General features: G+C 45.4%; 1 protein-coding gene across 1 annotated transcript in view; it reads right to left on the reverse strand.

The window, feature by feature from the left end:
* The window catches only part of LOC126092922 (collagen alpha-1(II) chain-like), an 87,700-nt gene that overhangs the window by 11,963 nt on the left and 59,046 nt on the right, over positions 1–16,691 (reverse strand). Inside the window, exons 5-8 of the mRNA XM_049908652.1 lie at positions 13,671–13,838; positions 13,289–13,447; positions 7,263–7,430; positions 1,994–2,146 (exon numbers count right to left, since the gene is read on the reverse strand). Coding sequence (XP_049764609.1) covers positions 1,994–2,146; positions 7,263–7,430; positions 13,289–13,447; positions 13,671–13,838 — 648 coding nt within the window. The remainder of the gene's footprint in view (positions 1–1,993; positions 2,147–7,262; positions 7,431–13,288; positions 13,448–13,670; positions 13,839–16,691) is intronic.

Below are 16,691 nucleotides of genomic sequence, written 5' to 3' on the forward strand. Positions count from 1 at the left end.
GAGAGAGAGAGAGAGAGAGAATGAGAGAGAGAGAGAGAGAGAGAGAGAATGAGAAGAGAGAGAGAGAGAGAGAGAATGAGAAGAGAGAGAGAGAGAATGAGAAGAGAGAGAGAGAGAGAGAGATGAGAAGAGAGAGAGAGAGAGAGAATGAGAAGAGAGAGAGAGAGAGAGAATGAGAAGAGAGAGAGAATGAGAAGAGAGAGAGAGAGAATGAGAAGAGAGAGAGAGAGAATGAGAAGAGAGAGAGAGAGAATGAGAAGAGAGAGAGAGAATGAGAAGAGAGAGAGAGAGAATGAGAAGAGAGAGAGAGAGAATGAGAAGAGAGAGAGAGAGAATGAGAAGAGAGAGAGAGAGAATGAGAAGAGAGAGAGAGAGAATGAGAAGAGAGAGAGAGAGAATGAGAAGAGAGAGAGAGAGAGAGAGAGAGAATGAGAGAGAGAGAGAGAGAGAATGAGAAGAGAGAGAGAGAGAGAATGAGAAGAGAGAGAGAGAATGAGAAGAGAGAGAGAGAGAATGAGAAGAGAGAGAGAGAGAGAATGAGAAGAGAGAGAGAGAGAGAGAATGAGAGAGAGAGAGAGAGAGAGAGATGAGAAGAGAGAGAGAAGAGAGAGAGAGAGAGAGAGAGAGAGAGGAATGAGAGAGAGAGAGAGAGAGAGAGAGAATGAGAAGAGAGAGAGAGAGAGAGAGAGAATGAGAAGAGAGAGAGAGAGAGAGAGAGAATGAGAGAGAGAGAGAGAGAGAGAATGAGAAGAGAGAGAGAGAGAGAGAGAATGAGAAGAGAGAGAGAGAGAGAGAATGAGAAGAGAGAGAGAGAGAGAGAGAGAATGAGAAGAGAGAGAGAGAGAGAGAGAGAATGAGAAGAGAGAGAGAGAGAGAGAGAGAATGAGAAGAGAGAGAGAGAGAGAGAGAGAATGAGAAGAGAGAGAGAGAGAGAGAGAGAATGAGAAGAGAGAGAGAGAGAGAGAGAGAATGAGAAGAGAGAGAGAGAGAGAGAGAGAATGAGAAGAGAGAGAGAGAGAGAGAGAGAGAGAATGAGAAGAGAGAGAGAGAGAGAGAATGAGAAGAGAGAGAGAGAGAATGAGAGAGAGAGAGAGAGAGAGAGAATGAGAAGAGAGAGAGAGAGAGAGAATGAGAAGAGAGAGAGAGAGAGAGAATGAGAAGAGAGAGAGAATGAGAAGAGAGAGAGAGAGAGAATGAGAAGAGAGAGAGAGAGAATGAGAAGAGAGAGAGAGAGAATGAGAAGAGAGAGAGAGAGAGAATGAGAAGAGAGAGAGAGAGAATGAGAAGAGAGAGAGAAGAGAGAGAGAGAGAATGAGAGAGAGAGAGAGAATGAGAAGAGAGAGAGAGAATGAGAAGAGAGAGAGAGAATGAGAAGAGAGAGAGAGAATGAGAAGAGAGAGAGAGAATGAGAAGAGAGAGAGAATGAGAAGAGAGAGAGAGAATGAGAAGAGAGAGAGAGATGAAGAAGAGAAGAGAGAATGAGAAGAGAGAGAGAATGAGAAGAGAGAGAGAATGAGAAGAGAAGAGAAGAGAGAGAAGAGAGATGAGAAGAGAGAGAGAATGAGAAGAGAGATCGAGAATTGAGAAGAGAAGAAAGCAACCAGAGAAAAGACCAGAGTATAGATCATGAACCGACATTTGGTATACATTCCTTCAAAAAATCATTATTATAACTTAATTGATGAATGTAATGATCATATTATTTCTCCAAGTTTCTTTATGCAGATTTCACGTTTTCATAAATGGTTTCCTAAATATGTCTCATCACATCTACTGCCTCACGATATAATTTTAAATATCGGGCGATAATTATAAAAATTAGTTCACTCTTTAAGAAACTAAGAATTCAGCAAACAATGTAATTACTGCAATTCAAGGTTGGAGAAATTTGAGTGGAGGAATGAGTCACTGAAATTTCTACTGTGTGCATATTACAGACTACCAGAGTGGTCTGTATCCTGAGGAGAGGAATGTCCAGCGGACTGCGTCTTACCGAGCAGAGGGCGATGAGGTGCTGCCGGAGACGGCGGCGCTTGGTGAGCGGCCAGCAGCTGCTGCTGCTCTGGAGGTGCCGGACGGCGCCAGAGCGTCAGCCAGCGCCTCGGGGTCGAAGTAGCCCTGCACGGGGCGCGGCCCCCACGCCTCCCTGGAACACGCGAGGCCTCGCGTCAGACGGTGGACAGTGTGGCTGCCTCTCACGGCTCCCCGAGGAGCGAGCGACTCTGGCTCCCGTAGCAGTGACGCCAACACAATGTACATACGTGACCTGATATCTGGAAAGAGTGCTGCACTAAAGGCATTCCTTTCACCTCCAGGACTGGATGAGTATGGAGTGTAAGGCGTACAAATAACCTAGAAGTGTCTGCTACACACACAACTGGCCATTACAATTGCTACACCACGAAGATGACGTGCTACAGACGCGAAATTTTACCAACAGGAAGAAGATGCTGTGAGATGCAAATCATCAGCTGTTCAGAGCCTTCATGCAAGGTTGGCGCCGGTGGCGACACGTACAACGTGCCGACATGAACGTTTCCAACCAATTTCTCATACACATACAGCAGCTGACCGCATTGCCTGGTGAAACGTCGTCGTGATGCCTCGTGTAAGGAGATGAAATGCGTACCATCACGTTTCCGACTGTGATAAAGGTCTGATCGTAGCCTATCGCGATTGCGGATTATCGCATCGCGACATTGCTGCTCGCGTCGGTCAAGATCCAATGACTGTTAGAATATGGAATCGGTGGGTTCAGGAGGGTAGTACGGAACGCCGTGCTGGATCCCAACGGCCTCGTATCACTAGCAGTCGAGATGACAGGCACTTATCCGCATGGCTGTAACAGATCGTGCAGCCACGTCTCGATCCCCGAGTCAACAGATGGGACGTTTGCAAGACAACAACCATCTGCACGAACAGTTCGACGTTTCCAGCAGCATGGACTTTCATCTCTGAGACCGTGGCTGCGGTTACTCCTGACACTGCATCACACGCGGGAGCGCCTGCGATGGTGTACTCAACGACCAACTTGGGTGCACGAATGGCAAAACGTCATTTTTTCCGATGAATCCAGGTTCTGTTAACAGCATCATGATGGTCGCATCTATGTTTGGTGCCATCGTGGTGAGCGCACATTGGAAGCGTGTATTCGTCATCGCTATACTGGCGTATCACCCCGCGTAATGGTATGGGGTGCCATTGGTTACGCGTCTGTCACCTCTCGTTCGCATTGACGGCACTTTGAACAGTGGACGTTACATTTCAGATGTGTTACGACCCGTGGCTCTACCCTTCATTCGATCCCTACGAAACACTACATTTCAGCAGGATAATGGACGACCCCATGTTGCAGGTCTTGTACGGGCCTTTCTGGATACAGAACATGTTTGACTGCTGTCCCGGCCAGCACATTCTCCATATCTCTCACCAATTGAAAACGTCTGGTCAATGGTAGCCGAGTAACTGGTTCGTCACAATACGCCAGTCACTACTCTTTATGAACTGTGGTATCGTGTTGAAGCTGCATGGGCAGCTGTACCTGTACACGCCGTCCAAGCTCTGTTTGACTCAATGCCAAGGTGTATCAAGGCAGTTATTACGGCCAGAGGTGGTGGTTCTCTGTTCAGATTTCTCAGGATCTATGTACCCAAACTGCGTCAGTTCTAGTATAATATGTTTGTCCAGTGAATACCCGTTTATTATCTGCATTTCTTCTTTTTGTTTTGTTTTCGTTTTAGGGCGCAAAACTGCTATGGTCATTAAAGCCCAGTTCGTGACTTAGGAAACAGTAAAAAACCGAAAATGGAAACCAGCAGCAATGGGAACGAAAGTCATAAAATTGAAGAAACTAAAAGGAGAAGGAAGGCTTAAAAATCCACTACAGAAAGGGGTTGGTTGTCCCCAGAAAAAGCTTCAAATGATGACGTCATTTCACTGGCACTAATAAACTCGAGATCGCGATCGGCCGAGCGTGTGTCATCTGCTAAAATTGACGATATATCAGGCGACAGCTGTAGACGGGAGTGTAACGGATTAAAATAGGGGCACTCAATTAAAAGGTGTCTTACCGTCCACAGCTGAGAGCAGTGGGGACAGAGTGGGGGAGGATCGCCGCTTAAAAGATGTCTATGGCTAAAAAGACAGTGCCCTATCCGGAGTCTAGTTAAAATTACCTCCTTCCGACGACGCGTTCGGGAGGAAGAGGTCCAAGCACAAGGAAGAGCTTTCACGTCCCGCAATTTATTATGGGGAAGTGTCAACCAATGTGCGTGCCATAAAAGAACAACACGACGACATAAAACGCTCCGTAGATCGGCGAAGGGAATCGATTGAATAGCTGGCCGAAGAAGAGAGACAGCAGCCTTGGCCGCTATATCGGCCGCCTCATTTCCACAGATACGAATGTGTTCCGGGAGCCAGAGGAACGCCACCGAGACGCCGCCCAGGTGGAGCAAGCGCAGACAGTCCTGAATCCGGTGGACCAGAGGGTGCACAGGGTAAAGAGCTTGGAGACTGAGGAGAGAGCTGAGAGAATCTGAGCAGATAACGTACTGTATCCGCTGATGGCGGCGGATGTAGTGGACAGCCTGGAGAACAGCGTAAAGCTCCGCAGTATAAACCGAACACTGGTCGGGAAGTCGAAAGCGATTTGGGGTGTCGCCAACAATATAGGCACTCCCTACACCTAACGATGTTTTCGAGCCATCGGTGTAAATAAATGTGGCTTCCGTCATTTGTGCACAGAGCAGCAAATGCCCGACGATAAACAAGTGAAGGGGCACCATCCTTGGGAAATCGACGAAGGTCACGGAGCAGGCATATCCGGGGACGGAGCCAGGGCGGTGCTGTACCCGAAGTTGTCAAGGTTTTAGGAAAGCGGAAGGAAAGAGAACGGAGCAGTTGACGGAAGCGGACTCCCAATGGTAGTATGGAGGAGGGGCGGCCTGCGTACCCTACATCAAGGGAGGCGTCGAAAAAAATGTCATTGGCTAAAAGGCTTTCCACAGGGCTGGTGTAAAAAGCTCCAGACACTAAACGTAATCCATGGTGGTGGATAGAGTCGAGACGCCGAAGAATAGACGGCCGAGCAGAGGAGTAGACTATGCTTCCATAATCCAATTTCGAGCGCACTAAGGCGCGATAGAGGCGGAGAAGGACCACTCGGTCTGCTCCCCAGGAGGTACCATTCAGGACACGGAGGGTGATGAGGGATCGAGACAGCGAGCCGAAAGATAGGAAACGTGGGAGGACCAGCACAGTTTTCTGTCAAACATAAGACCCAAGAATTTAGCGACGTCCGAAAACGTAAGGTTGACAGGTCCTAGATGTAAGGAGGGTGGAAGAAACTCCTTACGTCGCCAAAAATTAACACAAACGGTATTACTGGGAGAAAAACGGAAGCCGGTTTCGATGCTCCAAGAGTGGAGGCGATCGAGACATCCTTGAAGACGTCGTTCAAGAAGGCTGGTCCGTTGAGAGCTGTAGTAGATCGCAAAATCGTCCGAGACATAAAAAAGGAGACAATCCGTAATTGGATTGATGGCAATGGCGAACAGTACAACACTCAGCACGGAGCCCTGGGGTACCCCGTTTTCTTGGGAGAAAGTACGGGAGAGAGTAGTGTTCACCCGCACCCTAAATATGCGCTCTGCCATAAATTCGAGAAGAAAAATGGGCAGCCGACCTCGAAAGCTCCAAGAGAATACTGTGCGGAGGATGCCTGTCCTCCAACAGGTATCGTATGCTCTCTCCAGATCAAAAAATATTGGTACCGTTTGGAGTTTCCGGAGAAAATTGTTCATGGTATAAGTGGAGAGAGCAACAAGATGGTCAACTGCAGAACGATGCTTTCGGAATCCGCATTGGGCTGGTGTTAAAAGACTGCGGGATTCCAGCCACCAAGCTAAACGGTAATTCACCATACGCTCCAAGACCTTACAGACACTACTCGTGAGAGAAATGGGGCGATAGCTAGAGGGGAGATTTTTGTCCTTTCCAGGTTTAGGAACAGGAACGACGATAGCTTCCCGCCATCGCCTGGGAAAAGTACTGTCGGTCCAAATTCGATAATAAAGGCGAAGGAGGTAACTCAGACTATGTGTTGATAAATGCAGCAGCATTTGGACGTGGATACCATCCGGTCCTGGGGCGAAGGAGCGAGAAGAGAGTGCATGTTGGAGTTTCCGCATGGAGAAAACAGTATTGTAGCTTTCGCGATTTTGAGAGGAGAAAGCAAGATGTCGCACTTCCGCTGCACGTTTCTTCGGGAGAAACGCTGGCGGGTAATTTGAAGAGCTCGAAATCTCAGCAAAGTGCTGACCCAACGAGTGAGAAATTGCGACGGGGTCCACTAACGTATCATGCGCGACAGTGAGCCCAGAGACCGGGGAGAATCTAGGCGCGCCTGAGAACCATCGAAGCCGACTCCAGACATCCGAGGAGGGAGTGAAGGTGTTAAATGAGCCAATAAAGAATTTCCAGCTTGCCTTCTTGCTATCGCGGATGACACGACGGCATCGCGCACGGAACTGCTTATAGCGGATACAGTTGGCCAAAGTAGGATGGTGGCGGAAAACGCGAAGAGCACGTCGCCGCTCACGTATTGCGTCACGGCATGCCTCGTTCCACCAAGGAACTGGGGGGCGCCGGGGCAATTCGGAGGTGCGTGGTATTGAACGTTCCGCAGCTGTAAGAATAACGTCGGTAATATGTGTGACCTCATCGTCACGCTAGGAAAGTGATGGTCATCGAATGTCGCCAGAGACGAAAAAAAAGTGTCCAATCGACTTGGGCAAACTTCCTGCGTCGCGGCCGCATATATGGCAGTTGAGGCTGCAGTCTAAGGACACATGAAAAGTGGTCACTCAAGTGTGTATCATCAGGGGCGAACCACTCTAAGCGCCGAGCTAGCGGAGCAGTACCGACCGCAAGGTCCAAATGAGAAATTTGTCGTTGAGGCAGACCAAAATGTAGGGACCCCCAGTGTTGAGGCAAACTAGATCCGCTTGGTGGAAGACGTCTAGCAATAGTGAGCCACGTGGACAAGGACGTGGAGATCCCCAAAGTGGGTGGTGGGCATTGAAGTCCCCAACCAGCACCCCCCTAAGAATTCAGCAAACAATGTAATTATTACTGCAATTCAAGGTTGGAGAAATTAGAGTGGAGGAATGATTCGCTGAAATTTCTACTGTGTGCATATTCTAGACTACCAGAGTAGTCTATATCCTCAGGAGAGGAATGTCCAGCGGACTGCGTCTTACCGAGCAGAGGGCGATGAGCTGCTGCTGGAGACGGCGGCGCCTGGTGAGCGGCCAGCAGCAGCTGCTGCTGCTGCTGCTGCTGCTGTGGAGGTGCCGGACAGCGCCAGAGCGTCAGCCAGCGCCTCGGGGTCGAAGTAGCCCTGCACGGGCCGCGGCCCCCACGCCTCCCTGGAACACGCGAGGCCTCGCGTCAGACAGTGAACAGTGTGGCGGCCTCTCACGGCTCCCTGAGGAGCGAGCGACTCTAGCTCCCGTAGCAGTGACGCCAACACAATGTACGTACGTGACCCAATATCTGGAAAGAGTGCTGCACTAAAGGCATTCCTTTTACCTCCAGGACTGTGATGAGTATGGAGTGTAAGGCGTACAAATAACCTAGAAGTGTCTGCTACACACACAACTGGCCATTACAATTGCTACACCACGAAGATGACGTGCTACAGACGCGAAATTTTACCAACAGGAAGAAGATGCTATGATATGCAAATCATTAGCTTTTCAGAGCCTTCACGCAAGGTTGGCGCCGGTGGCGACACCTACAACGTGCCGACATGAACGTTTCCAACCAATTTCTCATACACATACAGCAGCTGACCGGCATTGCCTGGTGAAACGTCGTCGTGATGCCTCGTGTGAGGAGGCGAAATGCGTACCATCACGTTCTTGACTGTGATAAGGGTCTGATTGTAGCCTATCGCGATTGCGGTTTATCGCATCGCGACATTGCTGCTCGCGTCGGTCAAGATCCAATGACTGTTAGCAGAATATGGAATCGGTGGGTTCAGGAGGGTAGTACGGAACGCCGTGCTGGATCCCAACGGCCTCGTATCATTAGCAGTCGAGATGACAGGCACTTATCCGCATGGCTGTAACAGATCGTGCAGCCACGTCTCGATCCCCGAGTCAACAGATGGGGACGTTTGCAAGACAACAACCATCTGCACGAACAGTTCGACGTCGTTTCCAGCAGCATGGGCTTTCAGCTCGGAGACCGTGGCTGCGGTTACTCCTGACACTGCATCACAGGCGGGAGCGCCTGCGATGGTGTACTCAACGACGAACCTGGGTGCACGAATGGCAAAACGTTATTTTTTCCGATGAATCCAGGTTCTGTTAACAGCATCATGATGGTCACATCAATGTTTGGTGACATCATGATGAACGCACATTGGAAGCGTGTATTCGTCATCGCTATACTGGCGTATCACCCGGCGTGATGGTATTGGGTGCCATTGGTTATGCGTCTGTCACCTCTAGTTCTCATTGACGGCACTTTGAACAGTGGACGTTACGTTTCAGATGTGTTACGACCCGTGGCTCTACCCTTCATTCGACCCCTACGAAACCCTACATTTCAGCAGGATAATGCACGACCGCATGTTGCAGGTCTTGTACGGGCCTTTCTGGATACAGAACATGTTCGACTGCTGTCCCGGCCAGCACATTCTCCATACTCTCACCAATTCAAAACGTCTGGTCAATGGTGGCCGAGTAACTGGTTCGTCACAATACGCCAGTCACTACTCTTTATGAACTTTGGTATCGTGTTGAAGCTGCATGGGCAGCTGTACCTGTACACGCCGTCCAAGCTCTGTTTGACTCAATGCCAAGGCGTATCAAGGCTGTCATTACGGCCAGAGGTGGTGGTTCTCTGTTCAGATTTCTCAGGATCTATGTACCCAAACTGCGTCAGTTCTAGTATAATATATTTGTCCAGTGAATACCCGTTTTAATCTGCATTTCTTCTTGGTGCAGCAATTTTAATGGCCAGTCGCGTAGTTTGTGGTGTTAGAAGTGTGGTGAGACGACAAATGACATACAGCTCCTACCGACACAATTTATAGATGAACATATTAATCTTGTGTTAATCACCCTATTTCAGGGTAACTTCTTTTTACACTGTAGACAAATTTCATTCCCCTCCAAAGCTAAGTCTGGGCTTAATTACTGGGTAATCAACTAGTTGGTAGCTATTTTATCGTAAATATAGTACACAAATTCGTTAAGAATTTGAGATTCAAAATATAGTATCACATTTCGCGCTCTTCGGTAACATACGATTCAAACGTCAGTTTTTCACAAGCAATAGCCTGCTATTACCTTAAGACGCATTGTTTATGTTATTGGCTGGTTTGCTAACCGTTTCAAATATAAATATCTCATTTATTTCTTGACAAAAGTTTTAGCTTCTAAACTGTTACTTCAGTTCGTAATATCTTTTTTTTTTGAAATTTATTAATAGCTTTCGGACATCACCCATCCTCAGCATGAGTTGTTAGCATTTAATGTTAATAGCCTCAAACCTTTCAACAACTATCAGTAACATTCATTTTAAGTGAAGTTTAATATGTGATCTAAGCAAATTACGTGAATGGAGCATTCATAATAATTCATACTAATTCGTTTGCTAGACTGAGGAAAAAAACAAAACATTGCTTTTCGTATATTCTTGTTGTCCTCTTGCTACGTTTATACACTTATGTCGTCTGTCGCATAAGGAGTGAATATTTCTTGGTAATGCATTTCGAGAGGTCAACAGACGCTGCATTAGTACCATTCCTTGGTATCTACTGTCTCAGACAGAGAATGTGGTCGACACGGGATCATACTGAGGCGGTACAGGTATTCCCGCAACCTACTGCCATTTCCGTTGAAACAAAGTGTGCTTTGAACTAACAGTTTCACGAACAGGGATACACCATGCTGGAGTTCGTAGCGGACACTAGAACGGTCCTAACAGCAGTCTTGCAAAAGGAAAGTTGGTAATAGTGGCACTTTTGTCTGTTGAATTTTCTTTGGAATCTGAACTTTTCAATAGTATCCACAGTGAGCAGTGGCTATTGTTGGAAACTTCCGAACGTCATATCAGGATAGGTTCAGTTGCTATTTGAATCACGTGCAACAGTAGTTTAGGTGCCGTGTTGAAGTGCTCCCCACTACTAGAGCCTCAAATTTATGTAAGTGTGCCTGGTGAGCGTCTTCTAGATCGTTCAAAACTTTTAGTAAATATCAAAATGATAGCTCTAAAGTACGACAGCGGCGTAACCTAGGAGTCATCCAAGCTGCCACCCTGTTAACGTTCTGAAGCCGTCGCAACGTAATTTGGCAATAGGTCATTTCGCCCGCCTTTATTTCTGTGTATTATTTGCGATTTCTCCTTTTGAACGTTGAGAGGTTATTGGACTGGCAGTCACTGTTCAACAGCTTACGCACACATCGCCGCTCCTTTCAGCACCAGCACAGTGAGCTTGAAAGGCATTACACTGGATCATGCCGACAGGACGAAGATCAGTGGTTTTACATTTTCCCAATTTTCTTATAGGGCACCGTTGTCAATCAGTGTCCATTGAACTCATCTGACCGCATATCAGAAGGATCCCAGGTTTGTCTCCCGTCACGGTCACCATTATGGAAGATAAGCAAAATGAAATTAATTGAAGAATCGCAGTTGCTTTAGTCCCTCTTAACCTAAATGTGCAACCATTCACTTCTCTCTAATTATGGCACAATTCATTGTGAATTAGCGACCAGACTGGAGGGGGAGGGGGAAGGGAATGGGAGAATGCAGCCATATAAGCTAGATCTTTATTGAGTACAAAAACCCACTGCTCTGATACTGCCTCAGGAGCTCCATCTCTCCGTCTCAGATTTCATATACCTGTTTCTTTGAACCAGTCTACAGCTTTGGAATCCCCTTATGTCCTTAATACTTTTATTAGTCGCTAGATGTTAAGAGGTCAGACCTGGACGACAACGGCTGGATGTAACAGTTACAGCCACTAGTGCTAGCCTTTACTGCTTGGGGGGTGACGCACAATTCCACCAGCTAGATAGAGCTCGCAGCTATATCCCATCGTAAGAATAAACCTGAAGTAAACAAACACAAACGCGATAATTGGCCAGAAGCTGTAGCGCATGTACACTGGTGTTATGCTCTTTGAAGTACGTCCTACTTACGTCTGACATATAAGTTACGTTACATGAAACTAAGATTCTTATGTGTTAACGGTCAACGTTTTAATCATAGTTATCTACTTTTTATTTCAAAAATCGGGTACAGTCACAGCCTTTGCACTGTTGTACTCTGATCGTCGCACTGTTAATACACAGTATGAAAATGGCTGGGTGTGCTTCTAGCTCGCGTGTGTCGAGAAATAGGTTGTTCTTAATGGTTTTCCATAAATTTACTGAGACTCAGCTTTTAAGTTTTCCGAGGGACTGTATTAGATACATTTGAGAAATACAGACTGGATGTATAGCGGAATAGGTAGTGCAGTAGTTCGGTATCCAATTGCAGTACATGGTTCGCTGATTCAAGGCTCGCCTTAGTCGATGTTCTTTCTCGTTCAGTCTGAAATACCTACATCTCATAATTGAAAATTTTTTTTAAGTATAGTGTACATCCTGATTTTAATTACATATTACACGCTAAATCACTCAATTCTCCATATTTTATGAAAGGTTGCTTAAATTAAGGAACCAATTTAATTTTTAAGGCAAAATTTAAGAACTTATCTTTATTTGGAATACGACTACTGTTTCATACCACAGATGTTGCTGAGTTTCCTAGAAAAAACATGAAAAACTATCACTATCACAGCATCGAGCACACCATACAAATGCTGCATTTTTAAATTTTCCACCGTACCATTACAATATGAACCCAACAGAAGTCATCTGGAGCAACTTATGGGATTTGACCCGAAAAATAACAAGACTTAAGGTGCCAAATGTGCTGGAACTAACGCACGCAGCTTTTTCTAATTTGACTGCCGATCGTGGGAAGGAAGAGAGAGAATGAGAAGAGAGAGAGAGAGAGAGAGAATGAGAAGAGAGAGAGAGAGAGAGAGAGAGAGAGAGAGAGAAAGAGAAAGAGAGAGAGAGAGAGAATGAGAAGAGAGAGAGAGAGAGAGAGAGAGAGAGAGAGAGAGAGAGAGAGAGAGAGAGAGAGAGAAAGAGAAAGAGAGAGAGAGAGAGAATATGAGTAGAGAGAGAGAGAGAGAGAGAGAGAGAGAGAGAGAGAGAATGAGAAGAGAGAGAGAGAGAGAGAGAGAGAGAGAGAATGAGAAGAGAGAGAGAGAGAGAGAGAGAGAGAGAGAGAATGAGAAGAGAGAGAGAGAGAATGAGAAGAGAGAGAGAGAGAATGAGAAGAGAGAGAGAGAGAATGAGAAGAGAGAGAGAGAGAATGAGAAGAGAGAGAGAGAGAATGAGAAGAGAGAGAGAGAGAATGAGAAGAGAGAGAGAGAGAATGAGAAGAGAGAGAGAGAGAATGAGAAGAGAGAGAGAGAGAATGAGAAGAGAGAGAGAGAGAATGAGAAGAGAGAGAGAGAGAATGAGAAGAGAGAGAGAATGAGAAGAGAGAGAGAATGAGAAGAGAGAGAGAGAATGAGAAGAGAGAGAGAATGAGAAGAGAGAGAGAATGAGAAGAGAGAGAGAATGAGAAGAGAGAGAGAATGAGAAGAGAGAGAGAATGAGAAGAGAGAGAGAATGAGAAGAGAGAGAGAATGAGAAGAGAGAGAGAATGAGAAGAGAGAGAGAATGAGAAGAGAGAGAGAATGAGAAGAGAGAGAGAATGAGAAGAGAGAGAGAATGAGAAGAGAGAGAGAATGAGAAGACAGAGAGCAAAAGGAGAAAAGGAAAAGTGGTACAGTCATTGAGAACCGATATTAGGTATACATTTCTTCAAAAATTTTATTTGTTATAACTTAATTGATTGAATGTTATGTTCATATTTCTCCAAGTTTCTTTATGCAGATTTCACGTTTTCATAAAATGGTTTCCTAAATGTGTCTCATCGCATCTACTGCCTCACGATATAATTTTAAACATCAGGCGATAATTACAAAATTAGTTCACTCTTTAAGGAACCAAGAATTCAGCAAACAATGTAATTATTACAGCAATTCAAGTTTGGAGAAATTAGAGTGGAGGAATGATTCGCTGAAATTTCTACTGTGTGCATATTCTAGACTACCAGAGTGGTCTATATCCTCAGGAGAGGGGATGTCCAGCGGACTGCGTCTTACCGAGCAGAGGACGATGAGCTGCTGCCGGAGGCGGCGGCGCCTGGTGAGCAGCCAGCAGCTGCTGCTGCTGCTGCTCTGGAGGTGCCGGACGGCGCCAGAGCGTCAGCCAGCGCCTCGGGGTCGAAGTAGCCCTGCACGGGGCGCGGCCCCCACGCCTCCCTGGAACACGCGAGGCCTCGCGTCAGCCGGCGGACAGTGTGGCGGCCTCTCACGGCTCCCTGAGGAGCGAGCGACTCTAGCTCCCGTGCGGTGTGCGCGGTGCGGTGCGGTGTGTGGTGTGTTGTGTGTTTTCACGTAGGATCGAAACTCCATGCGACGCATTCCTTGTTAACAATGATTATTTTTCCCACTTGTCAGACGGCCGGTAGGGAACGTGGCTCACCTGCTTATCTTGCCTGCCGCGAAGGTCAAGCCACGCGTGAGGGGTGGAGCACCGCGGCCATGCACGCCAACAAGACCTGTGCCGCTCTCCATTCCAAAGATCTGCCGCAGTGAGCGCTCGACGGACATCTGCAGACCCGGAGGGGAGGCCTGCGTCAATCCTGGGCTTCTGCAGAAAAAAAGAGCAGCTCCGTTACCTCTCACGTGACCACCAGCTGCTACGTGAAATGAAACGCTCACGTCCAGGCGTCAGCATTTGTCCAGTAAGGGCCCTCGGGATCAACTGTGTAGCAGAACAGTAGATACACTGTAGAGATCACTGAAGTAACACAGTAGGCTTTGGGTAAAAAAGCAAATAATTAAAATACCATTTCTCCCACCTGAAACAGAAAAATACAACCAAGAAAGTAGTCAGATACAATTCCACTACAGCTACTATTACAACAGAACTTATATGAAAATATAAAGAAGAAATTGAGATGACAAAAAAGGTCGTTAGAATGAGTTACAAATTACTAAATCAGAAAGAAACCTTAGGACTGGCCAAGAATTAAGAAAAGCATGCTGCTTTGAGTATGGGTAGTCAATAGAAAAGGCTCAAAACAGGTGATGTTCAGAAAGCAAAAATCCACAAAATATCAGCTTAAGGAAATGCAAGAAAATTTCACCAAAAACAATAGAAATATTTACGATACTTTTAAACATGTGCTTGAAGGGTATCAAACACAAAGTGTCTGAAGATGAAACTGGCAGAACAGGGTCAAATAAAAAGTGTGAAATATTGTCAAATGTTGACAGGCTCAGACTGTCCAGTTATAACAGCAAAACTGGAATTTCAAGAAATATCACAATCTGCAATAAAAATTCGTGAAGTCATCAAAACAAACAAGGAAGTCTAACACTTCAACAGAATTATTGAAATAATCAGAACCAAAGATTATTGAAATAATCAGAACCAAAGATTATTGATAATCTACAACTGCTTTTTGAGAACTTTTGGAAGACTGAACAGGTTCCATGAGAGTGAAAAATGGTTTTAATTGACCCACTTCATAAAAAAGGGGTGACAAGATCTCAATTACACAGGAATGTCACTTCTGCCAATGGCATACGAAATATCAAAAATTCTCCTGAACAGTTATAGAAATTTTATACAGTTGATAACGAGAGTGCGGTTTTCGAAATTTAAGATCCTACATATGATTAACATAATTCATCACAATGTTAAGCAGCAAACTTATCATACTATCTTATTTCTGAAGGCAGAGGAATAGACAAATTAGAGAATTTTGTGCTAAACTTAAACCAGCAAACAATATTAGTGATACTAACACACTATATCTAAAGTTAAATTTATGGGAGAAGTATGTCAGCCATTTCAAAAACTGGGGTTAGACAGTGGGTGGTTTGTCACTTGCTTTTTAACTTCGTTCCGAAAAAAATTGACGAGCTGGAATTTTGAGCTAAAAAGTAACAATGAACAAATAATTCTGGGAAGAAAAACAAATTGAATCAAGGGAAACTGCCTTGCTTCTGAAGACGATTTAGCAGTACTTTCAGAAAAATGATAGAATCACTTATTCAGATCTTCTGGAAAAAAGCAAATAGAACTGGTCTCAAAATTTCAGCTGGAAATACAACATTCATGTCAAACATGGGAAGTGTGGGAGAATTCATGAAAACAAGTAGGTAAAACAGAGCGAGTAAGTAAATTTAAATACCTCAGAAACAGAATGGACCAGCAAAAATAAATTTGCAATACATGTGAGACTTAACAAAATGGATAGAGCATGTGGTTTGGCAGAGAACATTTGCAACAAGAAATACATATCTAGAGAAACAATGCAAACATTATAACAGTGATACTACCAGAATGTTTATATCGATGTGAATGCCTAACAAGTAAATATAAAATGGACGGAATAGAGGTACTTTGAAGACGAATTAGTAGGAAAATAATTGGTGAAATACAAAATTCGGATGGCTGGAAATGAGAAGGAATGAAATCGACACAAATATGGAGAATGTCAGAAGAAATGGCTGAAACAAGATTTTTTTTGGACATTCTATCGAGAGAATCAGAACAGGCTAATAATGGTTGAAATGGCTCTAAGCACTATGAGACTCAACATCTGGGGTCATCAGTTCCCTAGACTTAGAACTACTTACACCTAACTAACCTAAGGATATCACACACATCCATGCCCGAGGCAGGATTCGAACCTGCGACCGTGGCAGCAGCGCGGTTCCGGACTGAAGCGCCTAGAACCGCTCGGTCACAGCGGCCGGCCAGAACAGACTAACTAAACAAATATTGCTGTATTTCTAGAAGAAATAAATGGCGTGGATTATGGAAGTAAGGAGATAGACTCAAAAATCTAAAGTAACGCAAACATTTTAAGATAAAATACCAAATTCAGAAGACTTTCAAAAAAGAAAAATCTTTAAGAGTGACAGAAGAAAGGAAAAGGCAATATTGAAGAATGAGGGCGTACTGGAAAAATAGCAAACAAAGGGGAAGTTGTTACGTAATCTTAGTTGATCAGTAAGAAAATAACGAAACACGTATCACTGAACGTAGGTTACAACTATTTTTTTTTTTGTGGTTTTAGGGTGCACAACTTCAATGGTCATTACCGCCCTGACTACTCTAAGAATGCACCGCGAGGCACAAGTTGACAACAACAACTAAAAGGGAAAACACGATAAAAGACAGACTGACAGGCATAGGATTAAAAAACAACATCATCAAATGTCCTTAGCGAGATTTGTCAAATTGATGAAACAAAGAACACGAGCAGCTGCTCGTGGGTCATCCGCTAAAATGGCTTCGAAAGTATTAGGCAGGTTAAGATCGAGGCGCAGTGTGTGAAGATCTGGACAGGACATTAAAATGTGTCTAACCGTCAGCAAGTGCCCACATGGGCAGAACGGCGCCGGCGCAGCCGTCAGCAGATGGCGATGGCTGAACCGGCAGTGTCCAATTCTTAACCGGGCTAAAACGACCTCCTCCCGCCGAGAA

This window comes from Schistocerca cancellata, chromosome 7, assembly GCF_023864275.1.
Source record: "Schistocerca cancellata isolate TAMUIC-IGC-003103 chromosome 7, iqSchCanc2.1, whole genome shotgun sequence".
NCBI classification, from domain to species: domain Eukaryota; kingdom Metazoa; phylum Arthropoda; class Insecta; order Orthoptera; family Acrididae; genus Schistocerca; species Schistocerca cancellata.